We start from the raw sequence: 19,502 nt of genomic DNA, 5'->3' as shown, positions 1-19,502 counted from the left end.
CATGCACTTAAATTCATCACGTGGAGTCATGATCATCTTCTGCTCGTGAGCAGAGGAAAGACACGCTGTTTCTCTGAGTTAATGCTGTAGAAAGTCATCCTGATGACTGACGTCTGGTCAGAATGAGACCTTGAGGCAGGAGACCCCTTCAGGGACCCGAGTAAACCGGAGAGCAATCATCTGGGTAATTTAAGTTAACAGGACATTTGATCCACTTTGTTGAACCACGTATGAAAAACTAAACTAACAGGAAGTCATGTTTTCTGTGACTTCCTGTGTTTACTTTGAAGGCAAACTGTCCGACTTGTCGCAGTGTTCTTGAACGCCTCCTGCAGCTCTCGACTGGCCACGTGACGTCACGCCCACTTCTCACAGCCTGCGCTTGGACACGTCACGAGTCAAACACTTTAATTGTTAATTGTTTATCTGCTGAATATGAAATGCGGAAGGATAAAAAGTTGTTTTTATTTTGGAAAATAACCCGGAAGTTCTGTATTTCCGCCTCTGCGGGTCGAAACCACGGAGCTTCTGAAACGTGAGTTTCCGTGTGACGTTCAGGGCCCTCACGGAGAGTCGAGCTCCGTGTACGGGACATGAGACTCGGCCCGGCACGTCAACCCTGATGCTGCAGTGCCCGCAAGCCCGGCTCGGTCCGGCTGCGACCGGGGACGAGGACCCGGACCCCGGCATGGCCCCGGACCCCGGCATGGCCCCGGACCCCGGCATGGCCCCGGACCCCGGCATGGACCCGGACCCCGGCATGGACCCGGACCTGGACGCCGCCTCGAGGCGCTGCAGCGCCGGGGACCCGCAGCTGGAGCAGGCGCTGCTGCGCTGGCTGCGTTGGGACAAGGTGAGTCCACCTCCCGCTGGGGTCCAGGTCTAAACCCGGAAGTGCGGGTCGTGGTCCCGCACTAAGCCGCTCCGGAGCTCGCTTTCGGGTTCAAGCCCGTTCAGCTTGTTTCAAACCGAACACATCCTCGCGTTTAATTTCGTCACGAGGGGAGACACGTGAAGGGGTCAGACTGTAAATGGGCGTGTCTTCCTCACCTGTCTCACCTCTCACACCTGTCTCACCTCTCACACCTGTCTCACCTCTCACACCTGTCTCACTGACGTTGTCCCCATTTAAAACTATAAAGATTTTGATGAAAACATAAATATTTAGATGAGAACAGATGAAGACAGTGTACACACACACACACACACACACACACACACATTTATATATACACTCACACACCCTGTGAGGTCTTTAAAGGTCACGAGGGTTTGACCTTCACTTTAAATGTCAACAGCTGAGCGAAGATCCTCAAACTCAGAAGACTGTTTGATTGACTAGTTATTATGTTTGTTGTTATTAATAACAGCATTACTCCTATAATTTATAATTAATGATGTCGTCATAATGTTATTAATGTATCATAAATGTTTATAAATGATATACTACATTAATGTAGTTCTTATTTCAGCTTTAACATTTAAATCGTATGATTTATATATTATTAGTACATTCTTAATGTCAATAAATCTCAACATGTTGGTACGTCCCTCAACACGGTCCCACTTCCTGTCCCACTTCCTGTCCCACTTCCTGTCACACTTCCTGTCACACTTCCTGTCACACTTCCTGTCTGTGTGTCGCTGGTTCCTACTGAAGAAAAAAAAAAGTGTACTTTCACGTAGTTTTTGTACAACAATCAGGAGCAAAGGGACTGCTGAGTCCATGGTGAGTACTTCAACTTGTGATGATGATGATGATGATGATGATGAAGGTCTCTTCTTCTGTGCTGCAGAACCGGAGCACCCGGGCCCAGGTGGAGGCTCTGGTGGCGGCGGGCCTCCGGGCCGAGCTGAGGACGAGGCTCTGCAGCCGGATGAGCTTCGGCACGGCGGGACTCAGAGCGCCGATGGGAGCCGGATTCAACCGGATCAACGACCTCACCGTCATCCAGTCCACGCAGGTCAGACCGGCTCGTCCCGGCTCGTCCCGGCTCGTCCCGGCTGCATGAGCGAGCCCTGGCTCTGGGTACTGAGTTCTGTCTCTCCTCAGGGTCTCCACGCCTACCTGGCCCGGCGCTGTGCGGCGCTGGCCAGCAGAGGGCTGGTGGTGGGCTTCGACCCCAGAGGACAAGCGGCCAGCGGCTGCAGCAGTCACAGGTACTGAAGTGTATCTCCACGCTTCCGCTTTGCTCGCCGACGTTTGGGGATTTACCCGTCGCCGGACTTCCTTTGAAGGACACGGAGAGACGTCGGGAGTGTCGACACGTGTAACACAAAGCAGCTGTTGTGTCATCGATCCTGATTCGTTCCTCTTTTATCTCGTTATCTTCTTTGAGGTTGGCGAAGCTGACGGCCGCTGTGATGCTCAGCCGAGGCGTCCGCGTTCATCTTTTCTCCGCATTTGTCCCGACGCCGTACGTGGTGAGGAAGCGGCAGCGCATCACTTCCTGTCAGCTGACCTGTGTGTGACGCATCACTTCCTGTCAGCTGACCTGTGTGTGACGCATCACTTCCTGTCAGCTGACCTGTGTGTGACGCATCACTTCCTGTCAGCTGACCTGTGTTTGTTGGTGAACGTGTGCTCTGGTCTGCAGCCTTATGCCGTGAAGAAGCTCGGCGCTGCAGCTGGAGTGATGATCACCGCTTCCCATAATCCTAAAGAGGACAATGGGTACAAGGTGAGCCCCCCTCCCCTCTCCTCCCCCTCCCCTCCCCCTCTCCCCTCTCCCCTCATCCCCCCTCCCCTCATCCCCCCCCCCCTCCATGTGACCCCTGCTGCTGCTGAGATACACCTGGTGAGGGGCTTGAGGTCTACCTGTGTCTCCCTCTACAGGTGTACTGGTGTAACGGCGCTCAGATCTTCTCACCTCATGATAAGGAGATCCTGCAGAGCATTGAGGAGCAGCTGGAGCCCTGGAGCGCCTCCTGCTGGGAGGAGGACCTGGTAGACCGCTGCCCCCTGAGGACCGACCCCCTGGCCCAGATCAACAGCTGCTACATGGACGAGCTCACCTCCCTCTGCTTCCACAGGTAAGAAGGACGAGACCAGTTCCCCCGAGACCTCTACAGCTGGTCTCAGACCTCTGCAGCTGGTCTCAGACCTCTGCAGCTGGTCTCAGACCTCTACAGCTGGTCTCAGACCTCTGCAGCTAGTCTCAGACCTCTGCAGCTGGTCCCAGACCTCAGCAGCTAGTCTCAGACCTCTGCAGCTGGTCCCAGACCTCTGCAGCTAGTCTCAGACCTCTGCAGCTGGTCTCAGACCTCTGCAGCTGGTCTCAGACCTCTGCAGCTGGTCTCAGACCTCTGCAGCTGGTCCCAGACCTCTGCAGCTAGTCTCAGACCTCTGCAGCTGGTCTCAGACCTCTGCAGCTGGTCTCAGACCTCTGCAGCTGGTCCCAGACCTCTGCAGCTAGTCTCAGACCTCTGCAGCTGGTCCCAGACCTCTGCAGCTGGTCTCAGACCTCTGCAGCTGGTCTCAGACCTCTGCAGCTGGTCCCAGACCTCTGCAGCTGGTCTCAGACCTCTGCAGCTGGTCCCAGACCTCTGTTTGAATGCGCTGCTTACAGGTTTCTATGAGCGTTAGATGAATGAAACGTGTCTCTCGTGTCCTCAGAGGTCTGAACATAAACTCTCCGTTGAAGTTCGTCCACTCGTCCTTCCATGGCGTCGGACACGTCTTCGTCCAGCAGGCCTTCGAGGCCTTCGGCTTCGCTCCACCGGTCCCGGTCCCCGAGCAGAAGGACCCCGACCCCAACTTCCCCTCGGTCCGCTGCCCCAACCCCGAGGAGGGGGAGTCGGTCCTGGTAGGACGATCGCAGCTCTTCATTCACGATTTAGTTCTTTGTGTTCAAACGATGATCTCCGTTTCATCCTTCAGGAGCTTTCTCTTCTCCTGGCTGAGCGGGAAAACGCTCGTATCGTCCTGGCGACGGATCCTGACGCCGACCGACTGGCCGTCGCTGAGAAGTCCGACGGGTAACCGCGACGCCTGCTCAAAGGCACATTGGCAAAGAGGCCGTCGGGGTGGTTGACCCGTACCTGCCTGTGTTCCAGGTGCGGGTGGAAAGTGTTCACGGGGAACGAGCTGGCGGCTCTGTTGGGCTGGTGGATGTTCTTCAACTGGAAGGAGGCTCACCCGGATCCTGCAGACACCCAGAAGGTCTACATGCTGGCCACCAGCGTGTCCTCCAAGATCCTGCAGACCTTCGCTCACATGGAGGGGTTCCACTTCGAGGTCAGAGGGGGATGACGATGGTGACGATGATGATGGTGACGATAATGATGATGATGATGAAGATGACTGTGTTCAACAGGAAACTCTTCCTGGGTTTAAATGGATCGGCAAACGAACACACGAACTCTCCAAAACAGGAAACAACGTCATATTTGCCTTCGAGGAGTCGATTGGTAACAAGTTTATGCATGTTTTTTCTGCTCTTTATTTTTATATATATATATATTAGCTGGGATGTGTCAGATCTTTGAGGCCTCCATCTGTGGCTCGTGCCTTCAGGTTTCATGTGTGGCAGTTTGGTTCCTGAGAAAGACGGCGTGAGCTCAGCGGCGGTCGTGGCTGAAATGGCCGCTTACCTCCACAACAAGAAGCTGAGTCTGACCCAGCAGCTGCTCAACATCTACCAGACGTACGTACTCATTACAGTTATCTGCTGTCATGGATCGTTCATGGCTGTTCAGCTCGTCCTACCTCCTGCCATGGCCCTGCTGGTGCCCCTCCTCTTTTGATTTGATTTTGACTTTTGTTTTACTGTCTTTATTCTTTTGTTCTTCAGGTTCATTGTCTGCGTTTGGTTTTAGAAGTTGTTCAGGAGATCTTTGTTGTTCTTCATAATCTGAGCCAGTGGGAGCATGTAGATGTTGAACAGAAGAGGCCCCAGTGTTGAGCCTTGGGGAACACCACATGAGGCCCCAGTATTGAGCCTTGAGGAACACCACATGAGGCCCCAGTATTGAGCCTTGGGGAACACCACATGAGGCCCAGTATTGAGCCTTGAGGAACACCACATGAGGCCCCAGTATTGAGCCTTGTGGAACACCACATGAGGCCCAGTATTGAGCCTTGGGGAACACCACAAGAGGCCCCAGTATTGAGCCTTGAGGAACACCACATGAGGCCCAGTATTGAGCCTTGGGGAACACCACATGAGGCCCAGTATTGAGCCTTGAGGAACACCACATGAGGCCCCAGTATTGAGCCTTGAGGAACACCACATGAGGCCCAGTATTGAGCCTTGAGGAACACCACATGAGGCCCCAGTATTGAGCCTTGGGGAACACCACATGTCATGCTAGTCAGCTCTGATGGGACATTTTATGTTGTTCAGGAGATCTTTGTTGTTTATCTTCTTTAAATTTGATCCTCTTTGCTCTTATTTTGACGGTCGTCTCTGTTGTGACTTCCTGTGTCCAGGTACGGCCACCACGTGTCCCAGACCTCCTACGTGGTCTGCAACGACCCCCCCACCATCCAGAACATCTTCCGCCGGATCAGAAACTTTGACGGCGAGGCGTCGTATCCGAAGACGTGCGGCGGCGTCCCGATCGTCCACGTCAGAGACGCCACCACGGGACACGACAGCAGCCGGCCCGACGGCCGGTCGGTGAGGCTCGAAGGTCGTTGAAGGTCATGAAAGGTTACAACGTCTTGAGAAGTACTTGTAGTAACCGTGTGGTTCTTCTTTCTGTGGAGGTACTTCCTGTGACGAGGAGCAGTCACATGATCACTTTCACTCTGCAGAACGGCGTCGTGGTGACGCTGAGGAGCAGCGGCACCGAGCCCAAAATAAAGTACTACACAGAGTACTGCGCCCCGCCGGGGAACGGGTCAGTCGTAGTACACAGAGTACCGAGTACTGTCGAGTTTAAAGTCCAACTCCAACGTAGACGTCAGTCCATTATTGTAAGATGATTAATAATAATAATAATAATCCTTGTCTGTTGCAGCGACGCGTCGCGCCTGGGGGCGGAGCTACGGAGGCTCACGGCCGCCCTGCTGGACGAGTTCCTGGAGCCCGAGAGGAACCACCTGATTCGCCGCTGCGTCTAGCTCCGCCTCCTCTGGAGCTGTTTCCGGGTGGTGATGTCACATCCTGTTCTTTCTGTGGCGTGCATAAAAAGTTGCAAAGATATCACATTTTTTAGTTCCATGTGTCCGTCACAGAGCAGAGAGCATGATGGGTAACTTTCAGGTTGATAAATGTATTTTTCATAGAAGGAAAAAAAAGACGTTTTATTTTTTATGGAAGTTCATTAATGGAGAGTTTCTTCATTTATAAAATATATAATACAAAGCAATTCAGTCTCATTATTAAACAAACGCTGATCCAAAAGAGGAATAAGGAAACATGAATGAGATCATACAAAGAACAATAGAGTTCAAACAAACGGTTCATCATTACAAAGGTGAGACAGTGATGCATTCTGGGACTTGGAGTTAGTTGGACATTTTTTATTTATTTATTTATCAATTAACCGATTAGAGATTATTGATCTTTATTGATAATCAATTGGTCATTTATTCTTTGGTGACATTTAAAGAGGTTTTGTATTTTTCAGACTTTTCATTATTTGCTAAATCGTTTGAAAAGAGAAAAACAGCTCTTACAACTCTGACTATTATTTATGAATGAACTTCCATACATGTGTATTAAAAGGGGGCGTTTCCCTTTTAATACAAAAGAAATCAGCTGTTTCTCGTTCATCTTTGCGATGTTTCTTTTATAATCTTGAGTTGAGACGTGTTTCTGTGACGTTCATGTTTTTGTGTTTCAGTTTGTGTGGCTGAGACCTCTTCAATAAATACATTAATCAGATTTATGACTTTTGTTATATTTCATATTTTGACTTGCATTCAGGACATTTGGTCTCTGCATTGAACCATCTGAGTGACTCAGGAGCAGTGAGTATTAGTTTTATGTATTTATGAGTATTAGCTTTATTTCTTATGGGACATTTAAAACAGTTGCTGATTGGAATGTTTTAAAAAATAACAATACACTTTCAAATAATTAATTTAGCTATTGTTTAATTAAAATATATTTTTGTATTAACATTTTTATTTTAATGATCAAATTATAAAAAAAATTGAATAATCCGAAAATTTAAAAATACCTAATTCCCTAAAGTGTGACTACTCTTTAAAATGTGTGTGTGTGTGTATGTGTATATATATATATATATATATATATATATATATATATATATATATATATATATATATATATATATATATATAGCTTTAGTTCTAGCGCCCCTGGTGCTTTATTTATAGCACCCCATTTCCATTTCAAATGACTCTAAACTGTATTTCATTGAATATGTTTATAAATTGAAATATCCCCATATTTTAACTTTTGTGCTATTTAAACTGATTAAGCATTGTTCATGTGACGATAAAGAGGTGAGTCGATGTTCTGTCACCACCTGGTGTCCTGTTTGTGTGATTAAATAAAAAAGCATCAGTGCACAATGAGTCTGTAAAAAGCTTTGTGTATCAGGTGCACAACTGAAGGTGCTTGAGTTTTATAAAAGAGCTGATGAATGACATGATGCTGAGGTCCTAGTGAGTCACTGGGCTCATTGTTAGAAGAATTCACTCGACCCCTCGGAGTAAAATCATTAAAACAGGAACATTTATTCGTTGCAAGGAAAGAGCAGAGTCAGAAGTATAATGTGAGATACAAACTGCACATCCAAGACTGCTAAAGAACCAGCTCTTGAATACTCATCATGACCACTAACAGAAACCCTCACGACGTCTTCGGCCTTATCGGGAACCTTTCCCCTCGTCCCATAGAGCGCTTTGCAAGAAATGATCAAATGATAACAAAGGAACTGCTCGTTCTCTCAGACAGAAACCTACAGACTCAGCCTCCCTGCTGTCAGGAGACATGCTGAGTGTGTGTGACATTAAACAGAGACGGTGAGATGAGGAGTCTGAATAGAACAGTGAAACAGTCACTGATTAAGCGTGAATATTTTTTTCTTCTAACTCTCATGATTTGTGTTATCGATACAACAATATAAGAAATACAATCACTCAACACCTCCCACTGAGTCCTCTTTGAGATCATGTTCCATTTTCTATGTTTAAAAATGTACTCGTGGAATTATTTCAGTTCATCAAATCCAATAGAAAACTACAAGTTTTACCACTTTGAAACGAGGTACACATTCAATGACACTTTAGTTATTTCATCCACATTGAATCTTTGCGACTTAAAGTCAACATTATATAACAAACTACATGTTTACATGTATTCCGTATTTTGGACATTTGTAATCCAAACATGATGGGATTCAAAAGTGGCTGAATGATGAGAAAATACAGTGAGAGGATGATACGCAGCAGTCTGGGTACACTGGTCATAACAAATCTACTCTGAATGATTTCAAAGCAGCAGCCAAAAGAAAAGTTGAGCAGAGAAGCGAGGTGAGGTGTGCAGGTACTGACAGCTTTCTGTCGGGTCTGCTTAGAACCAGAGAAACAAACTCTAAGAATCCTCACGTACGAGAAAACGATTGGAAGCAGAGGGACGAAAACGGAGAGAAAAGTACCAAAAAGTCCATAAATGTTATTCACTTGAGTGTCAGAACACGCCAACTTAACAACAAGGTAATTATTACAAATTACACTGTTCATGATGTTTCCACAAAATGTCAAACGGATGGTTAAGAATAAAGTAATTAGGATTTTCATAAAAGAATAAAACCATATTACAGCAATAAAGATAACCGCTTTGTTAAAAGTCATAAGTGTGTTATATTGCAGAGGATGACAGATAGCAAGATACCTGTCATAAGACATCACGGCTAAATTTAAAATCTCTATATTTACATAAGAGTACAAACAAAATATCTGCAGGAAACAAAGTGGAGGAGAAACCGTGTGAATGTCAGAGAGGATCTGAACCAGAAGGAATGGAAACAACCCTGTACTACCATACAGTTCATTTACAAACAGACTGCAGAGAAACAGGTACATAGGTTCATGTAAGCTTCTGTTCACACAGATAACCACAATGAGAGAAATGTTGACGATACATATAACGATGTATAACATTGCAATTAACATGAAATATAAGTACTTCAAATTTCCAACGTGCACATAAGCTCCAAGAATGAAGTAAGATAAAGTTGAATTTACCATCATTCTAGTTTTGGATGACGAAACATTTATCAAACCACATCATCTAAATTTAATAAAAATCATTGTTCTAAATAACACAATACACTGTGTTCATATCTGAAAACACTGAAAAGAACTCAGGAGCAGCAATACTTACAAGTTACTTCCCAGCCTAAATGAAAACACAAGTACACTTAAAATAGATGTCTTAATGACACAAAAGCATTTATTCTACACACAGATAAGTGTTTGTAACCTGCTGAAGAGCAGACTGCCAATGGGAGGCTGCTGAGATATCTGCTGTTTATAGCTCTGCATGAGAAGGAAGAGCATCAACACCAGGCCCACGTGATGTCAGACAATCACCACAAGAGATTACCATCGAACAATCTCAGCAGTCAGATGACAGATATAGAGCAACATGTTGGTCTCAGTGGTTAAAGAGATATAGAGCAACATGTTGGTCTCAGTGGTTCAAGAGATATAGAGCAACATGTTTATCTCAGTGGTTCAAGAGATATAGAGCAACATGTTGGTCTCAGTGGTTAAAGAGATATAGAGCAACATGTTTATCTCGGTGGTTCGAGAGGTTTAGAGCAACTTGTTGATCTCAGTGGTTAAAGAGGTATAGAGCAACATGTTGATCTGAGTGGTTCAATAGATATAGAGCAACATGTTTATCTCAGTGGTTCAAGAGATATAGAGCAACATGTTTATCTGAGTGGTGAAAGGAGAGATATAGAGCAATATGATTTTTACAGTGGTTCAAGATATATAGAGCAACATGTTGATCTTAGTGGTTCAAGAGATATAGAGCAACATGTTTATCTCAGTGGTTTAAGAGATATAGAGCAACATGTTTATCTGAGTGGTGAATGGAGAGATATAGAGCAACATGTTTTTCACAGTGGTTCAAGAGATACAGAGCAACATTTTGAACTTGGTGGTTCAAGAAATATAGAGCAATGTGTTGATCTCAGTTGTTCAATAGATATAGAGCAATGTGTTGATATCAGTGGTTCAAGAGATATAGAGCAAAATGTTAATCTCAGTGGTTTAAGAGGTATAGAGCAACGTGTTGATCTCAGTGGTTCAAGAGATATAGAGCAACGTGTTGATCTGAGTGGTGAAAGGAGTAATATAGAGCAACATGTTGATCTTATTGATTCAAGAGATACAGAGCAACATGTTGCTCTTAGTGGTTCTAGAGATATAGAGCAACATGCTAATCTCAGTGCTTCAAGAGATATAGAGCAACATGTTGTTCACAGTGATCTGCACGTATAATCTGGGTCCTGACCCACGTGGGCCTTAGAAGGAATCATTAAAATCAATTCTGAACTGGGAGCCAGTGAAGGCCAGAACTGTGAAAATGAGATGTCGTCTGTTAAAGCCAATCAGAAGCCTCGCTGCTGCATTTTGGAGGAGTTGCAGGCGGGAGATAGATTTTATTGTTTTTAGTCCAGTCTGGAGAAAATGAGTGAGTGGCTGACTTTTTCCAAGTCGGAGTCTGATAGTATGACAGCAACATGTTTATCTCAGCAGTCAGATGAGAGATATAGGGCAACATACATGTACTTAAACCTTTAGTCCAGTCTACTCTGTTACTTAAACCTTTAGTCCAGTCTACTCTGTTACTTAAACCTTTAGTCCAGTCTACTCTGTTACTTAAACCTTTAGTCCAGTCTACTCTGTTACTTAAACCTTTAGTCCAGTCTACTCTGTTACTTAAACCTTTAGTCCAGTCTACTCTGTTACTTAAACCTTTAGTCCAGTCTACTCTTAACTTAAACCTTTAGTCCAGTCTACTCTGTTACTTAAACCTTTAGTCCAGTCTACTCTTAACTTAAACCTTTAGTCCAGTCTACTCTGTAACTTAAACCTTTAGTCCAGTCTACTCTTAACTTAAACCTTTAGTCCAGTCTACTCTGTTACTTAAACCTTTAGTCCAGTCTACTCTGTAACTTAAACCTTTAGTCCAGTCTACTCTGTTACTTAAACCTTTAGTCCAGTCTACTCTGTAACTTAAACCTTTAGTCCAGTCTACTCTTAACTTAAACCTCTAGTCCAGTCTACTCTTAACTTAAACCTTTAGTCTAGTCTACTCTGTAACTTAAACCTCTAGTCCAGTCTACTCTTAACTTAAACCTTTAGTCCAGTCTACTCTGTAACTTAAACCTTTAGTCCAGTCTACTCTTAACTTAAACCTTTAGTCCAGTCTACTCTGTTACTTAAACCTTTAGTCCAGTCTACTCTGTAACTTAAACCTTTAGTCCAGTCTACTCTGTTACTTAAACCTTTAGTCCAGTCTACTCTGTAACTTAAACCTTTAGTCCAGTCTACTCTGTTACTTAAACCTTTAGTCCAGTCTACTCTGTAACTTAAACCTTTAGTCCAGTCTACTCTGTTACTTAAACCTTTAGTCCAGTCTACTCTGTAACTTAAACCTTTAGTCCAGTCTACTCTGTTACTTAAACCTTTAGTCCAGTCTACTCTGTAACTTAAACCTTTAGTCCAGTCTACTCTGTAACTTAAACCTTACACGGTACAGTTAAAACATATTTTTAAGTTTCATTTTGTCATGTTTACCGTACCGTATGACAGTAATGAGCCCCGAAGGAGCTTCATTAGCAACTATTTCCATCTGAAAGCAACTCAAGGTCGAACCCCAGAGGATTATGTGGACATTTGGACGCTCTGGAGGCTCCAGCCAGCTTCACCAACAGGCCAATTAGCACTCACGCATGGAAACAGAGCAGTGTTTGGGCTCAAGGGTCAAACAAAAGACACAAAGTGAGAAGATGAACTTTATGTTGTTGAGCAAATAATATGAAACTGAGATAATATGAAAATATATGAAACCCTTGAAATATTGTGTTCCTCTAGTCTAGGAACTGGTTGCAAAGGCTTGAAAACTAGTTGCAGAGGCCTGGAGACCCAGTTGCAGAGGTCTGGGCAATAGTTGCAGAAGTCTGGAGACTAGCTTCAGAGTCCCGGAGATTGGTTGTAGAGGTCCAGGGACTAGCTGTTGAGGCCTGGAGACTAGTTGCAGAGGTCTGGAGACTAGCTACAGAGACCTGGAAACTAACTGCAGAAGCCTTGAGACTATTTGTAAAGGCCTGGAAACTAGTTGTAGAGGTCTGGAGACTTGTTGTAGAGGCCCGGACACTAATTGAAGAAGCCTGGAGACTAGCTGCAGAGGCCTGGAGACTAGCTGCACTTCCTACTGCTACTACTACTACTACTACTACTACTACTACTACTACTACTACTACTTCCTAAGGTATGGAGATTAGTAGCAGTGGTATGGAGACTGGCTGCAGAGGTATGGAGACAATCTGCAGAGGTATGGAGACCAGTGGCAGAGGTATGGCGACTATCTGCAGAGGTATGGAGACTATCTGCAGAGGTATGGAGACTATCTGCAGAGGTCTGGAGACTATCTGCAGAGGTATGGAGACTAGTTGCAGAGGTATGGAGACTATCTGCAGAGGTATGGAGACTGGCTGCAGAGGTCTGGAGGCTGGCTGCAGAGGTATGGAGACTAGTTGCAGAGGTATGGAGACTAGCTGCAGAGGTATGGAGACTATCTGCAGAGGTATGGAGACTGGCTGCAGAGGTCTGGAGGCTGGCTGCAGAGGTATGGAGACTAGTTGCAGAGGTATGGAGACTATCTGCAGAGGTATGGAGACTATCTGCAGAGGTATGGAGACTATCTGCAGAGGTATGGAGACTAGTTGCAGAGGTATGGAGACTATCTGCAGAGGTATGGAGACTATCTGCAGAGGTATGGAGACTAGATGCAGAGGTATGGAGACTAGCTGCAGAGGTATGGAGACTAGCTGCAGAGGTATGGAGACTAGCTGCAGAGGTATGGAGACTAGCTGCAGAGGTATGGAGACTAGTTGCAGAGGTATGGAGACTATCTGCAGAGGTATGGAGACTATCTGCAGAGGTATGGAGACTATCTGCAGAGGTATGGAGACTAGTTGCAGAGGTATGGAGACTAGCTGCAGAGGTATGGAGACTAGCTGCAGAGGTCTGGAGACTGGCTGCAGAGGTCTGGAGACTAGCTGCAGAGGTCTGGAGACTATCTGCAGAGGTATGGAGACTATCTGCAGAGGTCTGGAGACTATCTGCAGAGGTATGGAGACTATCTGCAGAGGTATGGAGACTAGCTGCAGAGGTCTGGAGACTAGTTGCAGAGGTATGGAGACTATCTGCAGAGGTCTGGAGACTAGCTGCAGAGGTATGGAGACTATCTGCAGAGGTATGGAGACTAGTTGCAGAGGTATGGAGACTAGCTGCAGAGGTATGGAGACTAGCTGCAGAGGTCTGGAGACTGGCTGCAGAGGTCTGGAGACTGGCTGCAGAGGTATGGAGACTATCTGCAGAGGTATGGAGACTAGTTGCAGAGGTATGGAGACTAGCTGCAGAGGTATGGAGACTAGCTGCAGAGGTCTGGAGACTAGCTGCAGAGGTCTGGAGACTAGCTGCAGAGGTCTGGAGACTGGCTGCAGAGGTCTGGAGACTGGCTGCAGAGGTATGGAGACTATCTGCAGAGGTCTGGAGACTATCTGCAGAGGTATGGAGACTGGCTGCAGAGGTATGGAGACTAGCTGCAGAGGTCTGGAGACTAGTTGCAGAGGTATGGAGACTAGCTGCAGAGGTCTGGAGACTAGTTGCAGAGGTATGGAGACTATCTGCAGAGGTCTGGAGACTAGCTGCAGAGGTCTGGAGACTAGTTGCAGAGGTATGGAGACTGGCTGCAGAGGTATGGAGACTAGCTGCAGAGGTCTGGAGACTATCTGCAGAGGTCTGGAGACTATCTGCAGAGGTATGGAGACTATCTGCAGAGGTCTGGAGACTAGTTGCAGAGGTATGGAGACTAGTTGCAGAGGTATGGAGACTATCTGCAGAGGTATGGAGACTATCTGCAGAGGTCTGGAGACTAGCTGCAGAGGTCTGGAGACTAGCTGCGGACCATAACTAACATTGGGATGACGATAACTTTCAGGCCAGTTCGAACTGCATCTTCTCCGCGTCAAAGTTAGTAACACCCCACTCTCAAAGTACCAGAGACACTGTGGACTATAACTGACATTGGAAGGATGATAACTTCCCGGGCATGCCCAGGTGTAACTGCACCCAGGTTTAGTGCACCTTCTCTGGGTCAAAGTTAGTGAAATCCCCCTCTCAAAGTATTAGGGACTCTGGGGACCATGACTGACACGGGGTTTAAGCCTGCTTTGAAGCACTCAAACCTGGGAAAACCTGCGTGACAAGTCACCCCGAGAGAAGCAGACCAAGCTGTGGAGCTCACCCTCTCACCTGGCCCACCAGCCCAACCCTCGTACCCACACATCCCTGTTAAGGACACTATCCAGCCATCCGCAAGTTTCGGGCCCTTGGTCCTCTAGAATAAGGGACACTCGGGACAATAACTGCCAGTGTGGAGCAATGTGGCCTAACTTGCGGGTACATGCCTACCAGAGTGACCCCCTTTCATGGAGGATTGTTTTAATCCAACCGATTGGCTTAAAACGTCGTCCGATGTCAGACTAAGTAAAACTGACAGGGAGATAAGAAAACAAAATGTAAAATTGTCTTATCTTCCTGTGCACTGGTGTGAACCCAGACCAGGGGGCCTAAATTGCGGGTACATACCTAGCACAGTGACCCCCTTTCCTGGAAGAATTGGACTTTTGACGTTGTGAAAAACTAACATTTATTTTTTTCTTGAGACTTCCATGAGAAGTCAGTCTGAACCAATAAGGTGCCTTGATGATGATGTCATTGTGCTGTGGGCGTGTCCCCACATGCAGAAGTGAAGAGGGGCTGGAGGTTGGGCTCAGTGAGGAGAGCAGCTCTCTGTCTCACCTCTCGGGTCACATTCAGCTGCTCAAGCTGAGCAATGTTTCAAATCCCATTTCTTGATGATGAATTTCTCTTCTGCCTGTTGCCTGACAACTGTATGAGCAACATGTTTCATCTGCTCAGTTGACAGCGTCACACGTTTAAACATTTACAGATCTGGAAGTCACTGAAACATCTCGTGAAGTGTTGAAGGTTTTCAGGAGGAAAATGTTGAACGTGACACAGCTCTCATATTTCACACTTTCTGCCTACTTTGACACTGGAGTTCTCAAATACTTATACTTTACTATCATCATGTCTTTGTATATGTTAATTGTTGGTTCCAATGTGTTGCTCATTGTGGTTATCTGTGTGAACAGAAGCTTACATGAACCTATGTACCTGTTTCTCTGCAGCCTGTTTGTAAATGAACTGTTTGGTAGTACAGGGTTGTTTCCATTCCTTCTGGTTCAGATCCTCTCTGACATTCACACGGTTTCTGTTCCACTTTGTTTCCTGCAGATATTCTGTGTGTATTTATATGTGTCTGTAGAGTTTTTTAACTTAGCCGTGATGTCTTATGACCGATACCTTGCCATCTGTTGCCCTCTGCAGTACAACGCCCAGATGACCTTTAACAAGGTGGCCCTGCTCATTTGTGTAACCTGGTTAATCCCAGTTGTTGCTATTCTTGTGTTGATCTTCCTGAGCGCTCGTTTGCAGCTGTGCGGGAACGTCATCGACAGAGTTTACTGTGGGAATTACTCCATCGTGAAGCTGGCCTGCTCCGACACCCGCGTGAACAACATCTACGGGCTGCTGTGCACGGTGGTGTCCATCCTCCTCCCTCTGGTGCTCATCTTCTACACGTACGTTAGGATCTTCTCTGTTTGTTTCTCCGGCTCCAAACAGACCCGGCAGAAGGCGCTCAGCACCTGCTCGCCTCACCTGGCCGCCCTGCTCAACTTCTCCTTCGCTAGCTGCTTTCAGATAATACAGAGCAGGTTTGACATGAGCAACGTCCCCAATGTGTTGGGCATTTTACTGTCGCTGTACTTCCTGACATGCCAGCCGCTCTTCACCCCCATAATCTACGGGCTGAACATGTGCAAGATACGCACGGCATGCAGACGTCTGCTGAGTGGAAAAGTCTAGGAAAGAACCCGATCGGTTTCCACAGGCCGACACGCTGACGTGCGTAAATAGTATTGTAGCACTACTTGAAGTGTATTTAATATATTTTTGTGCTAAATTGGAACAACTTAAAGTATAATTAGTACAATTTAAGTATATCACTATGTGTGCTAATATACATGCTGATAGCTGACTTAAATTATACTTGTTTGCGTTTTTAACTTAATTTGAAATACATTATTTGTATTTTACATTTATATATAATGTGCTAATAGTAAAGCAAATGTATAAGATAAGATAATCCTTTATTAGTCCCTCTGTTAGGAAATTACAGAATTACATATATACGTATAACTTTTGCTATACTATTAGCACATTATAGATATAATAATATTGTGTTTATGGTATACAAAAGGTTATACTTTTGGTTTACTATTACCACAATATAATTGTATACTAATTCTCATCTGAACACCTTCCAGAAAGGGATGCCATGATGTCATCATGCCATGATGTCATCATGCCATGATGTCATAATGCTGTGACCAACAAGAAAGAATGGAACACAAAGGAAAACATTGATTAGAGTTATGTGAACCTTCCTATTGTGTTAGCTGTCTGTTAGCATCTCCTGTGTTAGCTGTCTGTTAGCATCTCCTGTGTTAGCTGTCTGTTAGCATCTCCTGTGTTAGTTGTCTGTTAGCATCTCCTGTGTTAGCTGTCTGTTAGCATCTTCTGTGTTAGTTGTCTGTTAGCATCTCCTGTGTTAGCTGTCTGTTAGCATCTCCTGTGTTAGCTGTCTGTTAGCATCTCCTGTGTTAGTTGTCTGTTAGCATCTCCTGTGTTAGTTGTCTGTTAGCATCTCCTGTGTTAGCTGTCTGTTAGCATCTCCTGTGTTAGTTGTCTGTTAGCATCTCCTGTGTTAGTTGTCTGTTAGCATCTCCTGTGTTAGCTGTCTGTTAGCATCTCTAGTGTTAATGGGTCAGTTTTGACCCGTGTCTTAAATCAGCTGTAAAATACATTAAAAACAATGATCTGTCATCAAGTTGTTCCTCATCTCTTCATTTCCCTTTTAGGATTCCTTATCCATGAACATATTGTTGTAAGTTTTAATATTTCTGGCGTGGGCCTTTTCTTTGTCAGGATACGCCTCCATTTCTATTAAAAACATGTTCAAATGAACCTCAAGAGCATCCTATAAATCAATAAAAGGTAGTTGTGTTACCTGACTGTTACTGAGGGCTATGAGAACACATCTCTTAAATACGTTTGTTTTATTTATCTTTTCATGTTAATATTATTAACTACAGTCAAGGCTAGAAAATATTTTGTACAGCAATAAATGAACAAAATGAACAATCTCAGCTCTATATAGTGAGGCATCATTGTCCTAAGACACAAAGTTAAAGTGATAATATGACCCGAAAGCTGAAAAATTGAAGCTTGATTTTTGGAACTTCTTCATATCTCTTGTGAAAACATAACTTTACTCATGTGGATGACATGTTTTGGTGCTAGACATTGTTTTACAAAATGTCTTAGGTTCACAAAAGCAGTGAAATATATAAATAAAATGGTAGATATGTGTAAATAAATGTCTAAAACCAAATGTATTATCATATGGTGGGGATGGATGTGCTGGAGCCGGCGGTGGTGATCTGGTGGCAGACAGACGGACTGATTTTTTATTTCTTCCCCTTGTGCACTGCCTTGGTTCATCATCACAGGGTGGAGTGAGTTGGTGGTCGAAGGAAAACAATTGAAATGGGGCGGCAGGTAATTACCTTCTCAGGAATCAGGGGACAATGAACTAATGACCTGTTACGGAAAAACCTACTGATGACCGCTCAGGCCTGAAGGGCCTAAAATACTACATGTACTACTGCACAACTTGACTTGCAACCCTGACCCAACAATACATATACATATATATATATATATATATATATATATATATATATATATATATATATATATATATATATATATATACAAAGGGTTACAAATATATATACAAAGGGTCATATGTTCAGGTTTTGTTTGTTCCAAAGAGAAAGAAAAGAAAAATAAAAGCAATATTTAACAGTTTATTAGATGGAACTTCTTTTCCTGAAAAGTTTATAAGATTCACACAAACTGCACAAATGTTTCTTCTATTAAATATAATCAAGTGACTCATCACAAGAATAATTTATATTTCATCCAAAGTGACCGAGATGTTGCTCAACTCACCGAAGACACCACGACATGGACGAGTGGAGCCGAGGATCGAACCACCGACCCTCTGACTGGACGACGGGCGTGCATTCACATTTTATATATAAACTATGCAATTGTACAATTTCACCAAAAAAGGTACTTTTTTTAAAAAGAAAATTCTTCTAATAAACAAAGTTTGAAATATTCTGTCGTTTAGTTTTCAACCCCTCAAACGAAAGTCACATTTCCTTCTTTTATTTATTATTCGTCACTTTTCATTGACTGGAATCCTAAAAGCAGAAGTGTACATATATATATATATATATATATATATATATATATATATATATATATATATATATATATATATATATATGTATATATGTATATATATACACACATATATATATATATATATATATATATATATATATATATATATATATATATATATATATAAAATTACGTTATTTTATTATTTGTTTTGCTTTAATTTCGAGTTTGATATCAAGAAAAAACTCAATGAATCACTTTACATTTTTGATTTAAGTTTTTCTTCATGAGTGTATGAACATTCATTGATTCATTGGGTCATAAAAAACAGAACAATAAAGAAAATACAAAGACTCTAAACAACATCCTATGTTCTTAGATCCTCACGTGGAGGATGAATAGACGTCATGTGACCAGAATAAAGGATCAATAGACGCAGCAGTCACATTATTAATCAGTAATAATAGATGAATAGACGCAGCAGTCACATTATTAATCAGTAATAATAGATGAATAGACGCAGCAGTCACATTATTAATCAGTAATAATAGATGAATAGACGCAGCAGTCACATTATTAATCAGTAATAATAGATGAATAGACGCAGCAGTCACATTATTAATCAGTAATAATAGATGAATAGACGCAGCAGTCACATTATTAATCAGTAATAATAGATGAATAGACGCAGCAGTCACATTATTAATCAGTAATAATAGATGAATAGACGCAGCAGTCACATTATTAATCAGTAATAATAGATGAATAGACGCAGCAGTCACATTATTAATCAGTAATAATAGATGAATACAGCAGCTGTGGACAGAAGAGAACAATATTGATAATAAAAGCATTTATCTTCATCATCTCTATCAGTGAAAAACCAAGAAAC

General features: G+C 43.9%; 3 protein-coding genes across 3 annotated transcripts; 2 read left to right on the top strand and 1 right to left on the bottom strand.

Annotated features, from left to right (window-relative positions):
* Nucleotides 1–290: 290 nt before the first annotated feature.
* Nucleotides 291–6,809, top strand: pgm2l1 (phosphoglucomutase 2-like 1). Its single transcript, XM_068584043.1, has 14 exons — nt 291–853; nt 1,797–1,964; nt 2,054–2,160; nt 2,340–2,424; nt 2,598–2,681; nt 2,837–3,033; nt 3,617–3,806; nt 3,881–3,978; nt 4,057–4,237; nt 4,317–4,410; nt 4,517–4,646; nt 5,432–5,621; nt 5,711–5,844; nt 5,965–6,809. Exons 1-14 carry the CDS (start codon nt 623–625, stop codon nt 6,065–6,067), a joined length of 1,992 nt encoding a protein of 663 aa, XP_068440144.1. The 5' UTR covers nt 291–622; the 3' UTR covers nt 6,068–6,809.
* Nucleotides 6,810–8,209: 1,400 nt separating this feature from the next.
* LOC137791062 (olfactory receptor 10A6-like) lies at nt 8,210–9,604 on the bottom strand. The gene has a single exon (XM_068585767.1). The coding sequence runs from the start codon at nt 9,170–9,172 to the stop codon at nt 8,210–8,212; it is 963 nt and encodes a 320-aa protein (XP_068441868.1). The 5' UTR covers nt 9,173–9,604.
* Nucleotides 9,605–15,232: 5,628 nt separating this feature from the next.
* On the top strand, nt 15,233–16,159 carry LOC137790820 (olfactory receptor 11A1-like). Its single transcript, XM_068585359.1, has one exon. It carries the CDS (start codon nt 15,233–15,235, stop codon nt 16,157–16,159), a length of 927 nt encoding a protein of 308 aa, XP_068441460.1.
* Nucleotides 16,160–19,502: the final 3,343 nt, after the last annotated feature.

This window comes from Clinocottus analis, unplaced genomic scaffold (genome assembly GCF_023055335.1).
Source record: "Clinocottus analis isolate CAN_PGR_092001 unplaced genomic scaffold, fCliAna1.0.p SCAF_2, whole genome shotgun sequence".
NCBI classification, from domain to species: domain Eukaryota; kingdom Metazoa; phylum Chordata; class Actinopteri; order Perciformes; family Cottidae; genus Clinocottus; species Clinocottus analis.
Note: the sequence above shows the minus strand (reverse complement) of the source record. Positions and strands in the feature narration are given on the sequence as shown.